The sequence below is a fragment of the Danio rerio genome, chromosome 4, assembly GCF_052040795.2.
Source record: "Danio rerio strain M-AB ecotype USA chromosome 4, GRCz13ab, whole genome shotgun sequence".
NCBI lineage: Eukaryota > Metazoa > Chordata > Actinopteri > Cypriniformes > Danionidae > Danio > Danio rerio.
In genome coordinates, this window is record NC_141024.2 from 45,060,001 (window position 1) to 45,087,743 (window position 27,743).

General features: G+C 37.0%; 4 protein-coding genes across 5 annotated transcripts in view; 1 reads left to right on the forward strand and 3 right to left on the reverse strand.

Moving 5' to 3' along the window:
- Positions 1-1,478, reverse strand: part of LOC148681268 (uncharacterized) — a 482,092-nt gene extending 480,614 nt beyond the window's left edge. The window contains exon 1 of the mRNA XM_088650351.1: positions 1,449-1,478. The gene's annotated coding sequence lies outside the window, so the exon portion shown is untranslated. The remainder of the gene's footprint in view (positions 1-1,448) is intronic.
- The window catches only part of LOC141377041 (uncharacterized), a 441,555-nt gene that overhangs the window by 405,798 nt on the left and 8,014 nt on the right, over positions 1-27,743 (reverse strand). The window lies entirely within an intron of this gene.
- Positions 1-27,743, reverse strand: part of LOC103910934 (uncharacterized) — a 492,719-nt gene that overhangs the window by 106,292 nt on the left and 358,684 nt on the right. The window lies entirely within an intron of this gene.
- On the forward strand, positions 4,467-27,263 carry LOC137491154 (vespryn-like). Its single transcript, XM_087249595.2, has 5 exons — positions 4,467-4,622; positions 7,014-7,163; positions 21,424-21,547; positions 22,375-22,421; positions 22,830-27,263. Exons 2-5 carry the CDS (start codon positions 7,079-7,081, stop codon positions 23,360-23,362), a joined length of 789 nt encoding a protein of 262 aa, XP_087105721.2. The 5' UTR covers positions 4,467-4,622; positions 7,014-7,078; the 3' UTR covers positions 23,363-27,263.

Below are 27,743 nucleotides of genomic sequence, written 5' to 3' on the forward strand. Positions count from 1 at the left end.
TTATCACAGGGAGGAACATACCACACATAGGTCACAACGGCTGTTTCATAGCTCGCCGTGATCGTATAGTGGTTAGTACTCTGCGTTGTGGCCGCAGCAACCCCGGTTCGAATTCTGTGTAGCAACAAGTAAGCTTTACTTGTATCCATACACTTTTTTCCTAAGTAAACTTTCTTTAAAATTAATAAATAAATAAATGAACAAATGCTTTAAACGTTTTAAAACCTATAATAAACAAAATATATGCACAACAATCTGTCTAGGTCGATGTCCTCAGCAGTAATGGAGCACGTTTAAACAAATTTTATTGTAAGTAAATATTTAAACCATTAAAAAGACCTTTTTGAATGAAAAGTTTTATTGAGATGGGTTGTTGGTGATTGTAGATTGAAAATTTAGATTTTGGAATTTAAGGCACCGCAGAAACCCTGTTTAAAAGCAATAGCCCCGGTAATTAGCTATTATAATGATGTCATTCTAACTCAGATACTATCTGTGAGAACTAGTAACAACTACTAGAAACAAGTTTGAACCCATAAAGAAGTTGATGAAAAAATTGTGATCAACGTGACATATGCAAATGAAAAGTAAAAGTCAACACTATCACCGTAATAGCAGATATCTTCTATGAGAATACTGTAGGTCAAATATCGTCAGCTCATTTGAACTTTAATTTATTGTTTTTGTTTATTTTATATAGCGCCAGTGCTCAAGGACGCTTTACCAACAGCAGGAGAACAAGAAAAACAATAACCTTAAAAAGGAAGAGAAAATGGGAGACTAATAATACATTAAAAGAATGACAAAAGACATGAGAACAAGTGACAAAAGAAACTCATTCCTGTCTTTCAATGACTGCTTTTGTGCGTTTAGGAGAACTAGGCAGCACACTCAGGGCTGCAAGATAGATTTAATTTAGTAGCCTATTCTTAATATTAAAATATAACAGTATGAAAACCAACCTGTTTGTTCCTGCAGATCTTCCTGTTTGACTGTGAATGTCTCTTTAATCTTCACATCTTCACTCTCCTCTTTAATAAACGCCATTTTTACAATAGTGTGGAGATCAGTCGCTTCAGCAGGAGTTTTTCTCTCTGTGTTTGGACACTTAATCCAGTTCAAAATGAACAAAACAATGAACAGAAACAAAATAATTTCTCTTCAACACTTGCTTCAATGGTTTCTTTATTTGAGAGTAATTAACAAAAAGAAATCAGGTGAAACATTTAATTAAAACACTTATTATACACTTTTCTGTTGTTTTATTCAAACAACAGCCTTCAGTTACTGAGAATAAAATAGTACTACTAAAATACTAAAATAGTTATATAAAGGGTTAAAATAATATTTCCAACAGCAGGAACATAATATAGCATCGTATAAAAAACTTAAAACTTTAGAACTTTAACTTTAAATCAGTTTATATCTGTAAACGTTTTAAAACAAACCTTTCTCCAGTTGAATCACAGCGACGAAGCAGCGCTGCCTGATGACGTCACACGCCACGGCAAAATAAAAGTCTTTTTTGTTTAACTTTTTTGCCACTATCTGTTGCAGTCATGACTTATTGATACATTTCTCCCATGGTTTTCACTTTACACTTTGTCTGCTCTCTCTCTCACAAACCTTAAATCTAAACATTTTCTTAACTTTTTTTAATCCACTTTATAATGACTTGTATGTCTACAACACTTTCTATTAATATTTGAGTCCAAATCTCATCCTCATAATTATGACCTCTTCTATTTCTACAACTTCATAGGCCTATATAGGGTTTCTTTTTTCACATGAATTGTTGTCTCTTTTTATCTGTGTTCCACGTTTCCTGCCATTCTTTAGCAATATCTGTAGTAATATTTAATTTACCTTTACTTACATAAGCATTAAAGGGGTAGTTCACACAAAAATTACAATTCTGTCATTTACTCATCCTCTACTAATTTCAAAACTGTTTCTGCTGAATGCAAATAAAGAGAATACAGGGGCAAAAAAACAGCCACTGTATGGTTCAACAGGTCCTGTGGACTTGGGGGAAACCAGAGCACCTGGAGAAAAATCATGCGAACATGGGGGAACACACAAACAAAAATGTCAACTGACCCAGCTGAGGCTCAAACCAACGACCTTCTTACTGTGAGGCGATCAGTGCTACCTACTGCACCACTGTGATGCCTCACATGTATAATTATTTGAGGTATAAAACTGGTATTGGTGAAGAACTTCGCTTACAAATAGTTGTTATTTTTAAAATGTGTGAAAAAGCACCATTCAGATGTAGCGACTGTATTGATCTGGGCAATCAAGCATGTATTGTTATAGACACTATGCTTATTTGTCTTAAGAGATGTTAGGCAGGTCCTGTTCATGTAATATGTTCATGTAATAGTCTATCAAGTTGGTATTGGCATGAAGAGCTATACCTGTTAACGGGTTTCTTATATGTTAAATGGTCCTATTCAGTTAATGGTCAGGCAGCTATTAATAAAGATGACCGCACACAATGATGATCCATTTATTAAAATGACTATGTGACGCAGATATTTTAAATTCATTGTTGCAAACAAGTTACAGGAGTAAGTACAGTTGTTGTTTTATGTTATGTTCACCACTGTAAATACACCATAGTGAAAAAAATAAGGTTAATCACACTAAAAGTTCTGCATTGTGTAGATATGAAAGTGAACTCTTGTCGTTGAATTATTCTGTATAAACTGCCTATACAATAAATTTACTAGTGATGTAATTATTTTCTAATTATAAATATTTAGATGCATCACAGTATGTGATCGCTTTACTGTGTTAAAAGGAAAAGGTTTTGTCAGAGTATCTTATATATGCTTCTGTGAATGTCTATGCATATTTGTTTGCACAAACACAAGTAATAAATAGAGAGAAAAACATCTTTAATACATACCAGGTGAATAAGAGGATTTCGGGAAAGCTGAGCTGCTCACACATGTTCTGTTCAACTAAAAAACGAAGGAAAGAAAACAAAATTGGCACAGAAACAAGTTACATTTTGATAGTTACAATTTATAAACATAAAGTGTTACAGTCTTCCAGAAGCCAGTAATAAGCTGCATGTGCTTTAAGATAAATAAAGGAGTCTAAACTCACATAAAGAACAAGTTCAGTAATAAATAAATGACTAAAACTCTGCTAATAGATAGCTCATGTCAATATATTGACTGAACTTAACACAAATAAAACCTCAATGTGAAGTTTATAAATTGTTCCTTTTAACGAATGATAATATATCACAGTATAACAGTATACATCTTCTATAACTATTATATAAGTGAATGTAGTTGTGTGTATTGAGACATCGGTATGGATTGAGTTTTCAATGCTCATTTGCATCTTTACACAAAGACTTCAGCCAAGCAACTCTGAGAAACTTCTACAAAAACAACACATAACTCTTGCATTACCTTTTAACCAGGCCTGGGGAAAAAAAAATTAAAATGTGTTTCAAATCAAAATACCTCAACATAGGTGTATCAACATTAACTACAAAATGCAGCAGCCACAATAAAGAAAAAAGCTTCAATTAATAGTCCTATAAAACAACAGCAACAAAACAAATGAAGATGGCTAAAGTCAACTTATTTTCCCAATACAACATTTTTCCTTTAAAAACTGGTTTGTAAAGCAACTGAACCTCTCATCCTCCACAGTAATGTGTCTCCCAGACCCAGACGTCGGCTCTGCATCAGTTAACCACCAGAGGCCGACAAAGCACTTCATAAGCACTTTATCTCTCGTTCCCATAAAAAGAATCCGGCAACAAATTTGGTTTAGAATAAGTCTTCGCATGCATAATAAATTAAACAAACGCGACATACATGTTTATTGCGTCGGTCGGTCCAGCTTTAAATAGCCTTCATTAATGCATTAAAATTGACCCAAATGCATACAATATATGATTTCAATTCATTATAATATAATTTTATTTTTAATAATGAAAACTTTTTCCCTCGGTGTAAACTGCTGTTTGCTCTTTTTATTGTGGCTTTTTCTAAAACATTTTTTCCCAGTGCAAGTTAAAATCAAGTTCTGTATTTCGGCTGTTTAAGGTCTCACTTTGCATTGAACTTTTTACATTCAGAGATGTTGTTTATGTTCACACAGCTACATTACACATCAACTAAAGTTTAAAATGTGATATTGCAGTGGACCACCCATTTAACTATAAAATGCAGCAGCCAAAAATAAAAAAGCTTCCATCAAAAGTCAACTTATTTTCCCAATACATCTTTATTTCTCTTTAAAGCTATGGTTCGTATAGCTGCTAAACTTCCCATCCTCCGCAGTAATGTGTTTTGAGTCTTCACTGTTGCCCACTGCTCATTTGCATCTTTATACCAGCATTAATGGGGGCCAATTGAGTATTAACCAATCACATGCCAGATCAAGTAGGTCAGCAGGGTTGTATCTATATATTCTGCGTTCTTAACAGAAACTTCATTGGCTTATTTAGCTATAAGAGAACAACTTTGGAGGACAAACTACGATTGTTGATTCCTACATTGAGATTATTACCAACAACAACATACAAAAAAAAAAAAAAAAAAACGACTGAGGCCATTTCTTATCCCACTTCTTCATTGAAGACTGGAAAGGTGAGTTGCACATTCTGAATTTACACTCAAATAATATCTGAATGCTGACATTATAAAATGTAAAATCTAAACATGTGCATGCATTGTTCAACAGTGTATTAAGTTTTTCAGTCATTTTAAAAGCTTCTTTACAACTATTTAGTTATGTGTTTGTTTGTTTGGTTTGGTTATAAATATTGATTTTATCCTGACAAATGGACTGTAGCCCAAATAAGTTTCAACCTATTACGTATATAAATTTATATAAAAATTTGATGTTTCCCCATTCATTACAAATAGAAAACAAAAAGCAGATAAATTATAATGTGGAAAATGAGGGAGAAATGTATCGATAAGTCATGACTCATAATTAAGAGTGAGTAGGGGGAAAAAGCTAAACAAAAAAAGACTTTTATTGTGGCATGGTGATGTGACGTCATAAGGCTGCGCCGCTCCCACACTGTAGGTGCGTTCGACATGAAGCTCAGCTGCAGCCGCTGATCAACGAGATTAGCCGAGCGCAGGCGGGGCGGAGTTGAAAACGGAGCCGTCAAGACGGACAGCTGAACACTTCGGGACTCAAAGTTGCTGCAGTCATGATGACCGATCACATGGCGTCATCATATTTTTTTTTTTGTTATTTTTATTTATAACAACAAAACATTTACAAATAAAACAGAATACAGGCTCTTCAAACTGTAGTTCCTTTTTAAACAATAAGAGAGAATTATGAATAAAATATATAACAAATGCATGAGAGAAATAAGAGGAAATGAGAGGTTAATATAAACATAAAAACGAACAGGTCTATTAAATACAAAGCAATAAGCATAAATTATAGGAGTTAACATCAATCTTTAGGCTAATACTTCTTGTTTGAATCTGCTAAAAAAGGGTTTACATGTACATTTATAGATATAAAAATTTCCCATGTAAAAAGCAAAACAAGGTGTTTTGATTAGGTCTTAATAAATGACATTATTTTGGATGATGAATGAATTTTCAAAAAAGCATTTTAATCCAAAAAGATTGTGTTGAAAAGAACAAAAGGTAAAATAAGTGAGCTATGTAGAAGTTTCCCAGAAAGAGCAGGTAGCCTTTAAACTGCTAGACAGAAAATAAAATATATATTTATATTATAATAATAAAGCCATTTTATAATTATTTAATAAAATAGTTCTTTACTTTAATTTGTTAAGAGAGCTTTAGGGGGGCAGGATCAATGATGATGATTTTCTTATTTCAAGTCTGTAAGACTTATTTGAGTTCATATTTAGGTTATTCACTAAAATATACACTAAAATATATCATTTAAATCGTTCATGGAGATGAATGCAGTAAATAGTCTGTATAAAAAAGTTAAAAAATAAACCTGTGCAAACAAGCTAACCTTTATAACCAGATTATTTAACAAAAGATGATACTGCAGTAAAATATTTGTAGTCTTTTAATAAGCAAGATGTGTACAGGATAGAGAGGGTGTGAAAAGTGAATTGTTTGTTTTGAAACTTTTGAATCAGAATTTGTCCAATTATAAACCCGAAATACACGTGTTTGTTGTCATGTGGTGAACTCGGCCAATCGTGTAATATCGGTGTCGTCATCAAAGCTCCTGCAGTCGCTCTTCAGAAGCTGCATGGTTTGAGTTTGCCGTCTGATCTCGAAGCGCTGTCGCGGTACTTTGATGCAGCATGTGACAGTCACGTGGCGTCGGCGCAGCATCAATCCGGACAAGATATCTAACCAGAATGCACCGCTTTAAGACAAATTTCGATCGATCTGCGCAGCGCTGCATGAAGTCGAACGCACCTTGTGATTCAACTGGAGAAAGGTTTGTTTTAAAGCTTGTACACAGATGTAAACCAACTGATTAAAATTTCAGTGTGTTCATTTAATGTTAGATGAACCTGCTGTTGACAATATTATTTTAACCCTTTATACAAAGAACTACTATTTTACTCACTGTAAGGTCTATTGTTTGAATAAGATAGGATAAACTTTATTTGTCCCGAGAGGAAATTCTTGTCTTGTGCAAATAAGTGCTACAGCGTTGCTGTAAGCAGACAATAAAATAAATCAAACAAACTAAACAATTAAGAACATACCTAAAAAAAGATTGAATAAAGCAACAGTAAAGTGTGTGATAAGTGTTTTAGTGAAGGTTTAATTTATTAAATAGCATGATGTCACTCTATTCCAAGTATACATCAATAAAATTAGAAAAATGGAGTTCTAGTTTACATCGGCTGATTTGTGGCTTTTGTTGCTTGCTCAGACTTACATAATTTCTGTTTGTTAATGACTCATATAAAAAAAACTGTTGAAGCAAGTGTTGAAATTATCTTGTTTTTGTTCAGTGTTTTATTTATTTTAAACAGGACATTTTTTTATTGTTTTGTTTATTTTAAACAGGATAAAGTGTCCAAACGCAGAGAAAAACTCCTGCTGAAGTGACTGATCTCCACACTGTTATAAAGATGGCGTTTATTAAAGAGGAGAGTGAAGATGTGAAGATTGAAGAAACATTCACAGTCAAACAGGAAGATCTGCAGGAACAAACAGGTTGGTTTTCATTCTCAAACACCAACTCAGTCATTTGATCCTCATTCAGATATATTTTAATAATAAGAATACTAAATTAAATCCATCTTGCAGCCCTGAGTGTGCTGCCTAGTTCTCCTAAATGCACATAAGCACTCATTAGCCGCGTTTCCACTATCGCGCCTAAAGCGAGCGAGCCAGGGCGAGCCAAGGCCAGTGGCGTTTCCACTGTCACTTCCGGGGCCTAATCGGGCCAAAGCGGGGCTTTCTCGGGGCCAACGGCCAGCCTTTTTCGGCCCGCCGAATACCTTGGGCCAAGGAGGGCCAGCCGGGGCTTCGGGGCGGAGTGAAAGGAGAGGCGGGCACAGTTTTCCGATCGCACTCGAGTACATGCGCCAAACAAATAAATAAATAAGGGAAAGAAAACATCTGGAACAAATTATAGGCTGGGGTCTTTTTTTGCATATGATCGCCCTTAAGTTTCTCTTTTAAATGTAAGGCTGTTGCATAAAATGATCTTTCTTTGCTGCATCTTTGATGTTTCAATAACGGATAATAATCTTTACACCATATTAAAGACACAGCAGACAGTAGTTTTCAAGAGGTTTTGTCAAGTTTAATACTGTAAGTGTGTTTTTGCGCGTTTAGATGCCTGTGTATGTGTGTGAGACCGAAAAAAGCGCTCCATTCATAGCTCTGTTGATGCCGCGAGCGGCTTTTTTCTTTTCTTTTTATTGTTTTAATTTATTTTGGAGATAATACACTATATGAATACAACAGTAAGACATTAAACTTTACAAATTTCATGCCCACTTTTGTAGGCTCAAAACAATAGTGTCATATCTAGATAAAATAGCCCTATATTGAAATAATTTAAAGAATTACAAATATTAGATAGGCCTATAATAAAATCACATTAAATAAATAAACCAATATAAAACTAACTAAAGCTATAGCTATAACAATTAGGTACTATATCAAACTGTTTCAAATTTATATTAAACTTTCATTTTTCAAAAGCCTCTTTGAAAAAAAGATTTTAGATATTTTCTAAAAAAAACAAAAATAAATAAACACCGGAAAATGTTTTAAATATTATTTATAAAGTATTTGGATACGATGAAATTAATCAAATCATGCAAACTGAGCATTTTCGGGGTGAGTGAACGCAGAAACTAGGCGACCTTTTTTTCTGTCTGCAGCCGCGCAGCACTTTTTTGACGGGGAAAACTGCAAGTTCAAAATGTGTTCTGTGTCCTCAAACAAGTGTGTGTGTTTTTATATGACGTGGTAAAATTAAAAAAGGACATTTTAAATACATAAAGAGCTTTATTAGTGCATAGCTGCTGAGCGCAACGAAATATAGGCTATATTTTATTACGTGCTGCTCTTATGTGCTGAAACACTGAACACTTTCCTTTACTTTAGATATAATAAGCAACATCTTTAAATAAAGGGAATCACCTATTAAGTGTCATAAAGCCTATAGGGGGAAAAAATCATGTTTCAGTTCTCTCCGGAGCATTTGGGATGAATGTTGGACAGATTCTGTCTAGAGGATGTTATAAAAAACATTTTATATCGAGTTATTAACGGAGAATTTTATATATGTGGTATTATATGGATGTGTGCGCTCCCTGCGCTCCGGGTCCCTCCGTTGGTGGCAAGACCACTGGATTTCGATGCCAGTCGGTCGGCGAGTAAATGAATATGATGAATGAAAACACACAGGCATGTGGGTATAGACATGCGTTGTACTGCTGTACAGTAACGTGTCATTTGTTTGTTTTGGTTGTCCTAATTTTAATAGTTTCGTGATGATGTGCTTTATCTACATGATTCTCGCTGAAGTGGGCGGTTTGAGTGACGTTCGATTCGGGGGATGTTCTGGGGGCGGGGTTTACGTGACGCGCTGCGAGCTACTAGCCCCACAGTAGAAACGCGACATGATTTCGGCCTCACTGCTCAACCTCCCGGGCGATTGGCCCGGCCTGGCCCGATATAAGCCCTGGCTCGCACTGGCCTGATAGTGGAAATGCGGCTATTGAAAGACAGGAATGAGTTTCTTTCGTCACTTGTTCTCGTGTCTTATGTCATTATTTTATGTATTATTAGTCTCCCATTTTCTCTTCCTTCTTAAGGTTATTGCTTTTTCTTGTTCTACTACTGTTTGTAAAGCTTCCTTGAACACTGGCACTATATAAAATAAACAAAAACCATAAATTAAAAGCGTTTAACTGAGCTGACGATATTTGACCTTCAGTATTCTCACAGTGTTGCAGTGATAGTGTTAGCTTAGTACTTTCCACTTGCATATGTCCCATTGATCCCAATTCCCCTTTTTTAATTAACCTCATGGGATTAAACTTGTTTCTAGTTGTTACTAGTTCTCACAGATAGTATCTGAATTAGAATTACATCATTATCATAATAACTAATTACCAGGGCTATTGTGTTTAAACAGGGTTTCCATGGAGTCTTAAAATGTCTTAAATTCCAAAATCAAATTTTTAGGCCTTAAAAGTCTTAAATTTACTAAAATTGTGTTGTAGGTCTTAAATCTTTTTTAAACAAGTGTTCATTTTCCTTTGTTCATATTGTGTTAACCAGTCTGGCCAAAACCTATACAATCACCAACAATCCATCTCAATAAAACTTTTAACTTTTTTTATTCAAAAAGGTCATTTTAAGTCTATTTATCATAATGGATTAAGTATTTTCCTTACAATATGATTTGTTTAAACGTGCTCCATGTATTTAGTGCTGAGGACATCGACCTGGACAGATTGTTGTGCATAGATTTAATTTGTTATAGTTTTTAAAACATTTGTAAATTTTTTTATTTTATTTTAAAGAAAGTTTATTTTGGAAAAAACGTGTGTGGATACAAGTAGAGCTTACTTTTTTACACATTTAAAATCTTTTACTAAGAAATATCCAAAATAATAATCTAATATTTTTTTTATTATAATATATTTTTTGATAGGACAAATACAAAATCTGGGCCATTTGAAAAATTCTTTAGTCTTTTATGAGTCTAAAATTTCATTCATAATGGTCATAAAAGTCTTAAATTTAACTTGGTGAAACCTGCAGAAACCCTGGTTTAAGGTATGTCAGAAAACATGGATGCCCCAATTTTAAACATGCTGAATGAAATTGACACTAAAATAATTAATCACTATAAAACATTGTACAGTATTCTGAACTATATGATGTGATGGGACAATGTGAGACAAAACAAACAAATAATAGTGGAACAATAACGTTTAGCAATACCAGTGGTGGATTTAGGCATGGGTAATGTGGGCGATCGCCCAGGGTGGGATTTTCCTGGGGGTGGCAAAAAAAAAAAATGTCCCCTAGTGAAAGCATTTAGATACGATTACTTTATGCAAATGTATTCATTAAGAGTGGCAATCTCAAAATAAAGACATTAGGGGCCATTTACATTTGGCATTTTTTGCACGCGCAAGTTTGTTATTCTCAATGTGCAACTGAAACATCGCTTGTGAAAGCAAACTGATGCATGCGTACGGAAAACCAGCAACTCACACATGCTCCTGTGTGAATCCCGGTTGTTTGCATGCACGCCGAAAAACTAAGCGTCGCTCAATGCGCTGTAGGGATAGTTTACAGTTTAACCTAAAGAATGACCAGTCTGGTAGATGAAGAAGAGCCGGAGTCAGAGATTTAAAAAAAAAATAAAGTAAGTTTACTGAAGATAGTTTGCAGTTTCATTCGCAGAAGCCAGCTTCAACACTCTCAATGAGTTCCTAGGCCGCTCTGCTTACAGTTTCAACAATCGAACAATTATACTCTTTACACAAGTCCAGAAAGGGTGGGATCCAGGTAAACAGTTCTCATTGGTTACAACAGAAATAGACAATTCTAAATACATGCGTCAAAGAAACATAGTATCTACTTCCAGATATGGATGGCCTTAATGCATGCGTCAAAGAAAGCATTGTATCTGTCTCCAGATATGGATGGCGACCTGATGCCTAGAGGTGAGGTCGCCTTAAGCTATTAGGAGCTGATCTCCGACCTGTAAAAAGCTAAACCAGGAAAACAATAGACACAAAAGACCATCTGTGTTAAAGACTCAAGGATGTTTCTTGTACGTTCAGCTGTGTTATCAGGCTGGTTCAAGACTGTTTCCATCAACAGTCTGCTGCAATATCTTGGCTACACACAGTCACAGTCTGTCTCCACACAAAAAGGAATTACATTACTATTAATTATACTCAAAAACAGATCAATCAAACAGCTATAAAATTATAGGCAATATATCAGGACAATAAAACAGGTGTCTTCTTCTCCTCTGTATTGGACCTCCAATCATAAGACCAGATGGAGAGAGAGAGAGAGAGAGGTCTCCATGACCTATGACCTGGTTTGTGTGTCTCCTGAAAACAAAGTTAAAATAGACAGGCAAAAAGAGAAACAAGGACACAGAACATTCTTACAGTAAGCAGTTTTAACTTATTCATTAGTTAAAATCAATTCACAGTTAAATACTGAGAAACAGGATGATGAAAAGGGTAAACGTTGGTCCATGATGAGACGGATTGGAAAGCAGAAATCCGAATCCTTCAGTCCCCCCTTTTGACCCGAATGGAGTCCAAACTCCGCTTCCGGTCAACCAGTGAGGTCACTAAGGAGAGTGAAAGTAATGACTCATGCTCCCTTAATAAGTTCGCAGAGTTTTCTTCACCCCTTCTTGGACAAGCTGAAACCTAAAAATTCCAGTCCCCAAGCTAAGGGCTCTTTCACTCTCCACCCACAAAAGGAGTTCACGCTTCTCATCATCGGTGGGATTAAGGGTCCTGCAAGCAGAAGTGAAAACATACAAAAAAACAACAACAGCGGACCAAAGTCCAGAATGTGAACACAAATGCGCAAGCCCTAAAAGTCCTCCAGAAGTAAACAACTCATAATTTCCATCGATACTTCCTCTGATGCATCTACAACTTGCTCCAACTCTAAATCCAAACATACAGGCCAATTCTAAGGTTCAGAGATTCTCTGATCAGACACAAAAGGTCATCCACTCGACCTAAGCCACACAGGATTCAAATTCATGACCTGCAAAAACATCTTTATCTTCACCAGTTTTAAAGCATTCATCAGCATGTTCTCTAACTTCAAATTAGAATAATGAAGCATTTTTACATTAACACACATTAAACATGCCAACAGCACAATAGTCCAATTCAGCACCATTACCATGTTTAATTATCACCTCCAAGTCCACTTAAAATATATTTTTATTCAAATAATGATGTGATTGTGGTGATGCAACACATTTCTCTGTATCATTGATAGGAAGTGTACAAGCACCCTTGTCCTGGCCATAATGAGCCAAATTCACCTTCACAGTTAACAAACTAATATCAAATCCACTCTCTGGAAGCCGGGCTAAATGAATTGAGCTAGACCCTCAGTCACCTCAAAGAGACTAGATATAGATATTACCTGTTACCTCAAGACCAAGAAAGATGTAATGGTTTTTACAAACTATTAATCCAAGTCATTAACAAGCAATAAGAGGGATTGTGAATCCATTTCTTTTGTTCCCACGTTTTAGGGGTTTAACAAAATCTTAGTCAAATTCAACAAAGATCAAACCTGAGTAATTCAAACTCAAGCATCTTTTAACAGAAATAAGACTAAACCTTATAATTATCTTCTCAACGTGTCATTTGTACCATTTACTTTACTCTGACTAAACCATTCAACATAATCAGAAGCAAACAGTATGATTTTGTATAAAATTCATTCGATTCTTACTGTCTGGCCAATTAGAAATGCTCACATGTTAGCTATTTGCTCAAACTTTCATACATGTCATTTGACAGTGAAACCTGTTTGAAAGCATTACCAATTGAACAAGAACAGACTGATTTAACAACTCTTTTACCACATATAATCAAGACTCTTGCTTGGATATGGACTACTAAATTTTCATTTAAAGACAGTCTAAGTTTTTGTAAAACTTGTCAGTATTCACAATAATAATATTGACTTGAGTTGACTTAACTGCTTAAAAATGCTGTTAAAGTTCACGCTGCACTTCTGTTTACTAAAATGTTCATTTTTGCTGCAGCAGTATAAATACTTCTTACTGAATTCAACCATCAGATGCAAACACTTTTTATCTCTTTGTTTTACACAACATCCAAACAATTATGTTCCTCTACCATTGAGGACACACACACATAGACAGCGTGATTTACTGCAGCATTTGCCTTTAACACAAATGACTTCAACTCAATTCTCTGCTTATTTTTCCTATGCTAGAGTGAGGATGCTTTCTGGACTATTGTGGTTAGTGACTTAGCCAATGTCACTGTTTAAATGCCATCAAGTCTAAATTATGTAACATTAATATTCAGATAGCAAAGAATTAACTGTAATTAACCTTTGAACTTCTCAGTCAATTTAGACATGGGTTTGTAACCTGATATGGATGGCAGTCTTCAATTTCACAGCTATAAGCTAATAAAACTTGTTTTAAAATTATTATTATTCCAGAGAGTAACCTGAATCAGGAAAAGAAGTCATTATTAACGATTGCAAACAGAGCTGGATAACCCATCCATTTAAAGCTCATCTCATGGTCTGCATCATCTTTTCATCAGATTCACTCAGCATTATTGACTTCTGCAATGTCTGGCATTTCGCTTATACAATCTGTAATAATATAACACTCATTCTAGAGGTTAGTGACAATATTCATACAACAGGGACGAATCATTCCCTCAGGACAATAAGCATTATTGTACCATAGATATGAATATTGTGACAGCTCATCACTAAGTTTGCTTTAGGTGTTGAACTCGCACAAATTTATTCTTAAAATTCTCTGTCCAGTTTCAACTGGATTTACATGATCTTTTATCAAGTTTCAAAGTTTCCCTGTTCATAATCAGTGTCTTTTCTGAGACAATCAGCTGGTGCATTTTGTTTTCTTACTATCGTTGCTAAGCAAGTCGATAACAGAAACAAAACACAACTCATGGCTTCACTCAAACAGTCTCTGTCTCTGTTTCATGCACATAAATTTTCAATAGTCTTAGACTATAACATTAAAATTATTACAATACAGAATCTTTAATCATTCACCAACGTTCCAAATGTCAAAACTTTTTATCTCTCAAAACTTAGTTGGAACTATTTAAAGACTAAGAGAATTTCTTGTAATTATTTTACCTTAACTGCTTAGTTCCATTCAGCTGTGTTATCCAAACCATCTCACAGCCAGTTTTTATCTTTAGCCAGCACCATCTCGAAAATGTCCTTTGCCATGAATAAGGACCTGCATCAGTAAAATACTATGAAAAATCTGACACATCAGTTAAAAATCATCTCAGCTTCACATTCAGGAATTCAGCATTCTTAAAATTCAGACATAAAAAATATCCAGTGCTGTTAAAGCAGCCAACCACATTGATATTGGTAAAATTTTAAGAAACTTTACTGTCTCCAATGGTTCTTGAAAGCCCATTGCCATTATCTTTTTTACCAATCATCTCCTTCAGGGTATCATACCCTGGCATAGTCCGTTGATGCTTGCCACAAGGACAGACATGTCCTCAATAAAGGCAGGATTCTCGTGATCAGGTCTGGACGGGGCCACTGAGGCAGACTACTGTAACTTCAAACAGTTCCCCTCTAAGGATGCTTTAGGCCGATAGAGCATCACCCCAGTCCAGCACCATCTTTCACATTAAACATCCCCCTTTTCGGGTAGATGCCCCGGGGTTTACGAGGGGTCCCATGCCTTAGGTTGTTTTCCGCTTTGGCCAAGGGAAAATCTTACCCGTCTTAGGGAACCCCCCTTCGTGCCCACCGGTCAACTGCCACTCACACTGCAAGCTCCTGTGCAGGCTTCCTCCTTGATTCAGAATTTTCTGCAAACTTGGGAAAGCGCAGTCAAGAACCATGAAAGCCATTGAGACTACCTACTAGAATTCAAACATTGAGACAGGTTAATCAAACACTTAAATCAACTGAATATCAAGCTGAGATTATTCAGGGAGTTTAGATATCACCCTGATCCATTCAGTGTCAGGGTCTACTACCTCAGTATAGCCATCAGACCCTGTATGTGATGGTGCAGACTAAAGATAAGACAAAAGTTACAAACAGTAATAAACCGCTGAAGACAAGACAAGAAATTTCTAAACAGTAATAACAACTGTTCAAATTAATTATCTCTATAGCTCAGCGGGTATATTAGTGTTTTTCAAGATGCTTTAACAAAAGCATTTTCATTCATTCATTTCTCTGTTCACTTAGTCCCTTTATTAATCCGGGGTCGCCACAGCGGAATGAACTGCCAACCTATCCAGCACGTTTTTATGCAGCTGGTGCCCTTCCAGCTGCAACCCATCACTGGGAAAACAAATAAAAGCATTTTGCAATCTTTTATTTGTTAAATTTGATGTTTAATTACTAATACTTCTATTAGTGTATACAAATTGATATGTAGAATTCTGTATTCATTCTAGCATTTCCTTTACTTTGTGATTTCCAACTGAGCACTGTGCTTATCAATTGTTATGGAACAGGCAGATAGCAGCTCTTAGCTGACATCTAATGAGAGAGAAAGAGAGTTTTGAGCAGTCTAGAATGAAAATGCATGTTTACTAAATTTAAACATACATTAAACATAACATTAACTTCAATAACATAATTTTATTGTAATATATTTTTACTAGAGCCCATCCTAAAACATATAAAACAGAGTTGACATGCATTTTCAAAGTAATGCTGTTAAAGTCAACAATAGTTTTAGATCTTTCAGGGGTTAACTGCATCCATCAAAGTATTATTTGAAACCCCCATTTATGTTACATATATATTATTAAAAATATATAAATCCAACCATGAAGCTGCTTGTTTGCACAGACTTACATGGCATATTTTTATTCAGACATGTGTCTGTTACTTTTACAGCCAAAACCAGTCATGTTGAGGGCTAAAGATAGCAAGATAGCAGTGCAGTCACACAGAATCTTATCTTCTACGACAAAACATAAGCTATTCTTTATTCCCATAATGTTACTGTCAGTTTTTGTGCTTAGTTTTTGCTACTAGCCCCTCAATATTTAGATTTGAGCTTTTCAATGACAATTAAATGCCAAAGGAATACTTTTTTTTTTTTTTCTTACAATCAGTTCTAAAATCATTTTAAACCTGAGAGCTTAGCTGAGCCATTTACTGCATTCTGCTCTCATCTATTTCTTTTTATATCAGAGTTCAACACCAAAAGCAAGAAGAAATTGAGAGGGCACTCTTACCAACAGTGCTTGGCTTCTGCTTGATGAATCTGCAAACCATCCCAAGATGTGCAAACTGTCCAGACCGGTCCAATCCAGTTAGGGTCATAATTTTTCTCGGGATTGCTCCTGGTGCATCATTGGTCAATCAACCTCACCCTGATATTTGTAGGTATCTTGTCTGACTTTTGTGGCCACTACTATCTAATGGATCTCTATTATAATGTTATTTTTATTCAATTATTTCTTTCCCTAATAATCTGACCTACACTATTCTTATGGCATGCCTTTTGTCTGTGATGCAGTTAGATAGCAGTGGTGGAACTCAATTAAAATCTCGGGTTAATTTAGTCCACTACTGAATAGAAAACCAGTCCAGGTTTTATGCCCGAGAATGTCCCAAAAGCCTCCTAAACACCCATCAAATGAGTACTCTAACTCCGGGTGAAGGAGAAGGTACACCTCTCAACTACTGTTACACTTATCAGTATCGCTATAGGTGTACCACAAAATGCACCAGCTCGCTAAGGGATTCTACAGCAATCTACCACAAAATCCTGTGAATCCACCGGCGGCTTTCATTTACGTCTAAATGAGAACCAAAAACGTTCCGTTACTACCCACTACTTCACAGACAATCCCTAGTCTATAATTTTTAAATCTTCCTACCTTCATTTTGTTGATTGATCAATGGTGTTACCAGTAAACAAGTGCCACGCGTCCTCCACCAAAACTGTAGGGATAGTTCACAGTTTAACCCAACGAATGACCAGTCTGGTAGATGAAGAAGAGCCGAAGTCAGAGATTTAAAAAAAAATAAATTAAGTTTACTGAAGATAGTTTGCAGTTTCATTCGCAGAAGCCAGCTTCAACACTCTCAATGAGTTCCTAGGCCGCTCTGCTTACAGTTTCAACAATCAAACAATTATACTCTTTACACAAGTCCAGAAAGGGTGGGATCCAGGTAAACAGTTCTCATTGGTTACAACAGAAATAGACAATTCCAAATACATGCGTCAAAGAAACATAGTATCTACTTCCAGATATGGATGGCCTTAGTGTGTGCGTCAAAGAAAGCCTTGTATTTGTATCCAGATATGGATGGCGACCTGATGCCTAGAGGTGAGGTCGCCCTAAGTTATTAGGAGCTGATCTCCAACCTGTAAAAAGCTAAACCAGGAACACAATAGACACAAAAGACCATCTGTGTTAAAGACTCAAGGATGTTTCTTGTACGTTCAGCTGTGTTATCAGGCTGGTTCAAGACTGTTTCCATCAACAGTCTGCTGCAATATCTTGGCTACACACAGTCACAGTCTGTCTCCACACAAAAAGGAATTACATTACTATTAATTATACTCAAAAACAGATCAATCAAACAGCTATAAAATTATAGGCAATATATCAGGACAGTAAAACAGGTGTCCTCTTCTCCTCTGTATTGGACCTCCAATCATAAGACCAGATGGAGAGAGAGAGAGAGAGGTCTCCATGACCTATGACCTGGTTTGTGTGTCTCCTGAAAACAAAGTTAAAATAGACAGGCAAAAAGAGAAACAAGGACACAGAACATTCTTACAGTAAGCAGTTTTAACTTATTCATTAGTTAAAATCAATTCACAGTTAAATACTGAGAAACAGGATGATGAAAAGGATAAACGGTGGTCCATGATGAGACGAATTGGAAAGCAGAAATCCGAATCCTTCAATATTAATAAATCAGTGATGATGACCTGAGGTTAACATATTCATAAATTTTAATAAATCAGCGATGATGACCTGAGGTTAACATATTAATAATATTAATAAATCAGTGATGATGACCTGAGGTTAACATATTAAATATATTAATAAATTAGTGATGATGACCTGAGGTTAACATATTAAATATATTAATAAATTAGTGATGATGACCTGAGGTTAACATATTAATAAATCAGTGATGATGACCTGAGTTTAACATATTAATAATATTAATAAATCAGTGATTATGACCTGAGGTTAACATACTCATAATTTTAATAAATCAGTGATGATGACCTGAGGTTAACATATTAATAATATTATTAAATCAGTGATGATGACCTGAGGATAACATATTAATGATATTAATAAATCAGCGATGATAACCTGGGGTTAACAAATTACTAATAATAATAAATCAGTGATGAAGACCTGAAGTTAACATATTAATAATATAAACAAATCAGTGATGATGACCTAAGGTTAACATCTTAATATTAATAAATCAATGATGACCTGAGGTTAACATATTAATAATATAATTAAATAAGTGATGATGACCTGAGGTTAACATATTAATATTAATTATTCAATCAGTGATGATGACCTGTAACGTATTAGTAATATTAATAAATCAGTGATGATGATGTATTAATAATATTAATAAATCAGTGATTATGACCTGTGGTTAAAGTATTAATAATAATAATAATAAATCAGTGATTATGACCTGAGGTTAACATATTATTAATATTAATAAATCAGTGATGATGACATGAGATTAACGCATTAATAATATTAATAAATCAGTGATGATGACCTGTGGTTAACGTATTAATAAATCAGTGATGATGACCTGAGGTTAACATATTAATAATATTAATAAATCAGTGATTATGACCTGAGGTTAACATATTAATAATATTAATAAATCAGTGATGATGACCTGAAGTTAACATATTATTATTAATAAATCAGTGATGATGACCTCTAACGAATTAATAAATCAGTGATGATGACCTGAGATTAACGTATTAATAATATTAATAAATCAGTGATGATGGCCTGAGATTAATATATATATATATATATATATATATATATATATATATATATATATATATATATATATATATATATATATAAATATGCGATCATGACCTGAGGTCAACATAATTAACAGAATAATTAAATTATATCACTAACGTTAGTTGAATTTTGCAGCGATTCACAGTAGATAAGTTAACACCTCAAATAACGTTACTGTACTAACGTTACTGTCTTGTGTTTGAACTAGTGCTGTTTTGGTCCACATTTCTGGCGTGTCTTTAAATGAAAATGAATAATACATGCTAAAAACCAAATTATTAGAAAAAAAATTTCGCTAAATTAGCCAGAGGGCAAGTTTAGTCCCGTTTAATAACGTTTCCTAGATTTAAATATTCAAAAATATTGTTAGCTTGTTTTAATTAATACCAGAAAGTAAATCACAGTAATGGTAGAGCAGCACGCTAATCTAACGTTAGGTAGGGACGGCTAATTAGGCTAACTTAATGCAAACAAAAGTTAAACGTTGCTCGTTCACTTCGCTGGAAAAAAGGGACAAATCCATAAACACATATGAATTTTACAATCATTACTGCTTCTGTAAACTTACAGAAGAAAACCGGTGATCTCACCTCTTCACTTGTCCTCTTCACCTGTCCTCTTCACTGGTGAAAATGGCAGTTGCCTGTGTGTGGGTGGGTGTGTTTTCTTTTTTGAATTTGCGTTTTTGGCGGACTCTGCAGGAGGCTCATAATGATGACGTAATAACGTTTGATTGGCTGATAGAGATGTTGTCCCTGGGTCATCATAAAATATGTTGATCTCAGGACAACTAGCACTTGGCAAAATCAGGACGAGCCGTCCTCCTAGAGCACTCGCCTCCCAATTAGGAATCGCTGGTTCGATCCCTGCTTGGAGCGGGACTAATTGTATTATGATAAACTTTTGAATATCTTGGATTTTTACTACAATCATCAGTTGTGTAATGTAAGATATCTTGTGTAAAAACTACAGTAATTGAGTAATTTGTTTATATTGCTGTTTTTGTATTACTACATGAATGAGTTGGTCAGTTGTGAACATTTGACATTATGGCAACACAGTGCTTTCCCACACTTTCACCAGAAGAGGTCCTCATCGAGCTCTGATTTAGAAAGCTTCGAGTAACGAACCTTTTTCCGATACAATTGAGTCGAGCGCTTCACTGGTTCAGAAAGCTTCATTTCACCATCACTAGTAGATGGTAGATGGTAGATTGTAGCTGGTAGGTGATAGCTGGTAGATGGTAGCTGGTTGCTGCTTTGGTTGTCCATGCTGGTTCAGAGTAGGTTCTTCAACGGAGCTAGCTACGGTGAAGCTGCCTCTTCAAAACGAAGATAGCAATGGAATAAACCCCAGGGTATTTGTAGTAGTTTAGGAGTCATCTGATTGGATCGTAGTGAATTGGATAATGCGGGTCAGCTGCTAGCAATCATAATCACGTGATCCTCTCGAAATTTGTTTATACATAAACTTCATGTATGAAAATTATATGCATTATATGCAAATTATACGCTACAGCCTAATGAACCACAAAGTTGTCCAGCTAATGTTTTACGCAGCAGATGCCCTTCCAGCCACAACCCAGTACTGGGAAACACCCATACACTCTCCCATTCACACATGCACTTATTCACTAGGGCCAATTTAGTTTATCTATTCACCTATACAGCATGTTTTTGGACTGTAGGGGACACCGGTTATTTACCTACCTAGTGAAACTTACTTGAGCACAAAAGCGTAGTCAGTACTTCAACTTTTACCAGAGTCATTTTAAACATGAGTGTCTGTACTTCTACTTGAGTAAAGAATGTGTGTACGTTTGCCATCTCTGTTATTAATAAATATTGTCTGACATCAACCAGCCCTACACCTGATTAGACGTTTCAGACCTCTGCAACATTTCATTCACTCATTCAGAAGGAGATCATATGCTACATTATTTGTGTGAGTGTGTTTGCTGATGCGAGGGCTCGATCAATAAGGAGAGCTAATCAGGATGTGTGTGTTCATCACTGCTGTTGACATGAGCAGAAACAGCAGTCAGCATCTTCACAACACAAAGAGATGTGTGATTGTCCAACTGTGTGATGTGGACTATTGCTGTGTTTGTAGATTGTCTGGCTGTATGGTGACAGAGGAAGGCTGTGGTTTTCTGTCTTCAGCTCTGACTTCAAACCCCTCACACCTGAGAGAGCTGGATCTGAGCTACAATCATCCAGGAGATTCAGGAGTCAAGCTGCTCTCTGAAAAACTGGAGGATCCAAACTACACACTGGACAAACTCAAGTATGTGGAGCATCACTGGCCTTGTGCTTTTACACTGAATGGCTTTAAAAAGACACTAGAAAGCTCTTTTGTGATCAGCTTCAGTTTTCTGTGAGGGTTATGGGGTGAGGACAGACAGAAGATACAGCTTGTAGAGTATTACAGTCATGTCTATGAAGAGCAAATCATTGAGTGTGAAATGAATCTCCTCTGTAAATGTTGGAGTGTATTGGCTCAGTTACAGTGACATTAAGCGGGACACACTGTACAGTTTCAGCATTTGAGCTGAGCAGAGAAACTTCTTTCTCCATTTCTGCTGAAGAATCCTACAATATCAGGTCAGGAATAGGGTTGGGGATTGAAGATGGATTCAGATTCTGGAATCAGACACTTGGATTAATGTTCAGACTCTTGTTCTAAAATCAACATCTGGATTCCTCTTCTCTGTGCACACATGTGTATTTTTCACTTGCTAATCTGTCAGGAACTTGGGCGCTGGCGAGCAGCTTTAATAATCTGAACATAGTTTAGAGATGGACTGCAACATGTGCTCAAAGGCTGCATGTGCTGAAGAACGATGGCAAAGCTAAGTGTGATCACTGTAATAAATGAATGTTGCAGCAGGGTGTCTCCATCAACATGAGCAGTATCTGCGCTCGCTTCACCAACAGCAGAGGAAAAGAACGCACTGTGTTACATTCATTGTGCATCCCGGCTCAACCAACAAGTGTTGTGTGTTTTAGCTCAAGAGTTTGGAGCGTGTAGCCGAGCAGCTCAGTGCTAGCTTTAGCTTATTAGCTGAGGGGGAAACTAAACAGCTCATTCTCTCCATCTGTGTGTGTTTACAGTCTGGATCATGGAGGACACACGAGAATTACAGCAGGACCACGCAAATGTAGGACTACACACACACACACACGCACACACGCACACACATTCACACATGCGCACACTATCTCTCACGCACACACACACACACTTGCATGCACGCACACACACACACTCTCTCACTCACTCTCACACACACAGGCACACACGTACACACACATGCACACACACACAAGTGCACACACATACACGCACATATACACGCACATATACACACACACACACACACGCATACACACACGCACATATACACACACACACACACACGCATACACACACGCACATATACACACACACACACATGTACACACAAAATGTCTCTCTCACATACACACACACTCTGTCTTTCTCTCTCTCTCACACACACACACACACACACAGCTGTGGTTGTAAATGTGTGTGTTCTTGTGTTCAGATGTCTGTTTCCTCACTCTGGATCCAAACACAGCACACACTCGACTCATTCTGTCTGAGGAGAACAGAGAGGTGAAGAGTGCGAGACAGAATCAGCTGTATCCTGATCATCCAGACAGATTTGATGATGATCGTCAGGTGTTGTGCAGAGAGAGTGTGTGTGGACGCTGTTACTGGGAGATTGACTGGAGTGGAGAAGAAGTGTGTATATCAGTGTCATATAAGAGCATCAGGAGGAAGGGAAGAGGTGATGAGTGTGTGTTTGGACGTAATGCTCAGTCCTGGAGTTTGATCTGCTCTTCCTCCAGTTTCACATTCAGACACAATAACACACACACTGATCTCCCAGTGAAGCCTCTAAGCAGGAGAATAGGAGTGTTTGTGGATCACAGTGCAGGAACTCTGATCTTCTACAACATCTATAGAGAAACAATGAGCCTCATCCACTCAGTCCAGACCACATTCACTGAGCCGCTCTGTGCTGGGTTTAGGTTTGGGTTTAGTTCTGCTGGATCATCAGTGAAACTGAGCTGAAGACTGACGAGAGATTTACCCAGAATCCTCTGCAGGAGCAGTCAGCAGCAATGAGATGATCTGGAGTCTCTTCTGTGTGTGTGTGTGTGTGTGTGTATGTGTGTGTGTGTGTGTGTGTGTGTGTGCCTGTGAGTACATGAGTTCACTACTGTGTGTGTGTGTGCGTGTGTGCATGTTCACTGCTGTTTATGTGTGTGTGTGCATGTTCACTGCTGTGTGTGTGTGTGTGCCTGTGAGAAAGAGAGTGTGTGTATGTGTGTGTGTGTGTGACATAGAAAGAGAGTGTGTGTGTGACATAGAAAGAGAGAGATTGAGTGTGTGTGTGTGCCTGTGAGAAAGAGAGTGTGTGTATGTGTGTGTGTGTGTGACAGAAAGAGAGTGTGAGTGTGTGTGTGTGAGAGAGAGAGAGAGACAGAGAGTGTGTGTGTGTGGGATAGAGACAGAGTGTGTGTGCGCGCATGTTCACGGCTGTGTGTGTGTGTGTGTGTGTGTGTGAGAGAGAGAGAGAGAGCGAGCATGTGTGTGTGTGTGATAGAGAGAGAGCGTGTGTGTGTTTGTGTCTATGCGTGCGTGCATATGTGTGTGTGTGTTTATCTGTGTTTGTGTAAAAAATTAACTGTGTGCGTACATGCATGCATGTGTTCATTGTGTGTGTGTGTGTGTGTGCGCGCATGTTCACTGCTTTGTGTGTGTGTGTGTGTGTGACAGAGAAAGAGTGTGTGTGTGTGTGTGTGACATAGAAAGAGTTTGTGTGTGTGTGTGTTTTTTGACATAGAAAGAGAGTGTGTGTGAGTGTGTGAGACATAGAAAGAGAGAGATTGAGTGTGTGTGTGCGTGCGTGCATGTTCACTGCTGTGTGTGTGTGCGTGTGTGTATGTATGTGTTTACTGCTCTGTGTGCGCGCGTGTGTGTGTGTGTGTGTGTATGTGCGTGTGTGTGTGTGAAAATTGTAACTCCACAGCAGATGCATCAGCAGCTCTCCTTCTTCCACACTTTTGTTGTTCAAAGGTTTTAGCATCATTTCTGCTTTTGTTATACAGCAGATCTGTTGTAATTCTGGATGTAACAAACGCTTTAAAACTGTAAATCTCTTGATGGTGTTCATCATCTGTTCTGGCTCTTCTTGTGGTGAGTAGAGCAAGTTTTGCTTGAGCAGCTGAACAGTGAATGAGCCGCCATTTCAGTCTGTGTCTCTGACTATCGCCAGCTCCAGAAGAAACTTACACTGAGTCCAATTCTGTCCACATCTCAGGAAAACTCTGCTCCACATATCAAACTATTGTGTTCAGCGTCTACACTCCAGATAGCCGTGATGATCCACAGTCTCTCCATGTGCACAGAAGAGACACTCGTCATGGACACTAGAGTGAACAACACATATGAAGCGTTCACTGCCACAATCCCCTGCAGAATCCTCCATTGTAAATCCCCAACACGTTTGGTCAATGGTGCTTTACACAAAACTCTCCACACTGCTTTCCCCCTACAGCATCATCACATATCCATTCCTTCTGTTCATCTGCCTTCGCCTTCTCTCTGATCCCGAATAATCATCAGGATATCAGACGTGTGTTTGGACATGATGTGCTCTCTTCAACATGCAGCTGTTGTCTTCATTCTGCAGGCTGTTGGCTCTGGCAGTGGCTCAGATATGTGTGCGCTGGCCTATAATAAACAGCAGAGTTCTTCTGCAGTCAGGTGATGTGCTCCATCAGGCACAGTCGTCTCAATAGTATCCTGTAGTGTGCTGTGCCCGATGTGTTCAGATCTTGTAGTGTGCGCACGTTGAAGAGTTGAGAGAATATAAGGGTCATTCCTGGCGTTGGCTAATATTTCAGCTTGAGCAAACTCATGTTAAAAAGTGTGTTGATGATATTGTTAATAGCCTACATAATGAGGCACAATTGAAGCGTTCACAACATCATCTTTTCCCAACTCAGGCATTAAAGCTTTATATTATTTTCTCTTTTATTCTTATTTGCACAGCCGTTATTCTCAACCCCGTAACGGACTAAACTGAGTTTAATAATAGCATTTCACAAAGCTTTTGCTGTAAAACCAACATTTCCCTGTTGCTCATGTGTGCCTCAAACCAGTTTAATGGCTAAAACATCACATTTCTGAGGAGTTTTACATTCAGATGTGATTTAATTACAATTATACAACTTTTGCACCTGTGCTCTCTTCATTTCTCTAAAAAAGCTTTAACTTTAGATGTCTTACCCAAACCACATGTTCACAATGTCAGGCTTAACATGGCTGGTCCTCAGCAAGAGGTTTTTCTGTATTTAATTGTTTCTCTTAAACAATATGAACGTCACAGGGTGGAGAATACAGTGACGGGGTGAAGACCATAACAGGGTTGAGGAGACACTTTCATTTGAATGTTAATTTGTTTTAATTAATGTGAAATTAAATCTAAGACTAAACCAAAACACTTCTTTATTTCAGTAAAACATTTAGGCATTGATCACACTGGGATGACATTAAACTTCATTAAACCAAACTACAGTCAAAATTCAGAACAGTAAAGTGCTGCAGGTAACTGGAGCGTTAGTAACCTTTACAAATGCTGATAAAGGCCTGTGTTCCCAAATATACTGCTGAACAGAACCTGCAGTGAACAGCAGCAACAGCTACATCATGACTAAACCTTTATTTCCTGGAACATCAAGAAAAACTGCAGCAGAAAACAGTCTTCTTAATGAAAATGCTTAATAATAATAATAAAATTATACAGCCAGACGGGCTGCTCTGTGCTCTGAGTATTTCAGAAACTGCTGATCTACTGGGATTTTCACGCACAGCCAACTCTAGGGGAGCAAATATCCAGTGAGCGGCAGTTCTGTGGGCGCAGATGCCTTGTTGATGCGGTCAGAGGAGAATGGCTAGACTGGTTCCAGCTGATAGAAAGGCAACAGTAACTCAAATAAGCACTCGCTACAACCGAGCTCTGCAGAAGAGCATCTCTGAACACACAACACGTCCAACCTTGAGGCGGATGGGCTACAGCAGCAGAAGACCACCAGGGATTCCTAAACCTTTTGACAGCTGAAGCCTCTTTATCTGTAATATTAATATAAATTCTGCCCTTAATGACCCCCTCTCTAACGTTGGCTAATTGTCGCATGACAGAGATGAACAAATGAACTGTTTACATAATTAAAGTCTTTTTTTTACTTCACATGTTCTGATTTGATCAGCTTTAACTCATGATGAAACTCGTGACACATTCAATATAAAATCTGCTGCTGATACGGGCGCCATGTCTGAGATAAGATTGTGTCACAGTTACAGTGGAAACACTGCTTCAAATATTCTCACAGTGACTAAATAAAGTTATTGTCAGTATATATTTACTGAAATGTTCTTGATAAATTAGGAGAAAATCTCAATCCTGTTACAAGTTTACAACCCTGAAACAATGAGATGTGTGACGGGGTTGAGTGTTATGGGTTGAGTTACTGAAACAAAATGGCCGCTGCTCCTCGTGTGGTTTAAGAGAGAAGGTCCACATGGCAGCAGTTAAACTAGAATATGTCATATTGTTTGGACATTAAGAAAACAATCATACTCCATCTTAGTTTTACGTTACAGGGATGAATTGTTAAGCTTGACCGTACCCTTCTTAACAATATAAAACCTAAAAAAATCTAATATATCTCGCCTTCTTTTGCACCGTGCTGTTAAAGAGAGCTGAATGATGTCACTTCCTGTCTGTGATGTAATAATACATATAAATTGCTATAGGTGGAACAATGCTAGCGTAATAGGCTTGAGTTATATTGAGGGACAAAACTTTGTAGCCTGTTTTTATTTTAAAATAAATCTTATTTTTATTTTATTTCTATTTATCACAAGAAAAGAACTCGAATAAATAGTTGTAATACTGAAAAACAAATGTAGACACTGTGTGTATTTGATTAAATTGTTTCTACATGCAATTTCAGAGAAGTGCCTCGGGGACATGACAGATAGCTTTGGTTTGTGACAGAAATGTTGAAAGTTCTCCCAGTTCTTCTTCTTTCTCACCACTCATTTATGCATGTGTAAATAATGCTCCACAGCTCCACAATCATTCCTCTGACTGTTAAATCACATATGAATCTCTTATAACCTCATCCACTTACTGCTTCAAGACATCCAAGAGGCGATGGCTGGGACAAATGCAGTGTTTAGTTTACATCCACTAACATGGCCAGCAGGCCTCACTGATCTGGGCTACATCACTGTGTAAATGTTTTCTGCGTTGGGTTGAATTTATTTGAACCCTTTCAGAAACACATGGAGTCAGATGTGCTTCAGGCATTAGTGATGAGCCAGTCAAGTTCAAACACAATGACTCTGTGCTAGAAGACTGAGTACCTGTCTTACTTCTGTC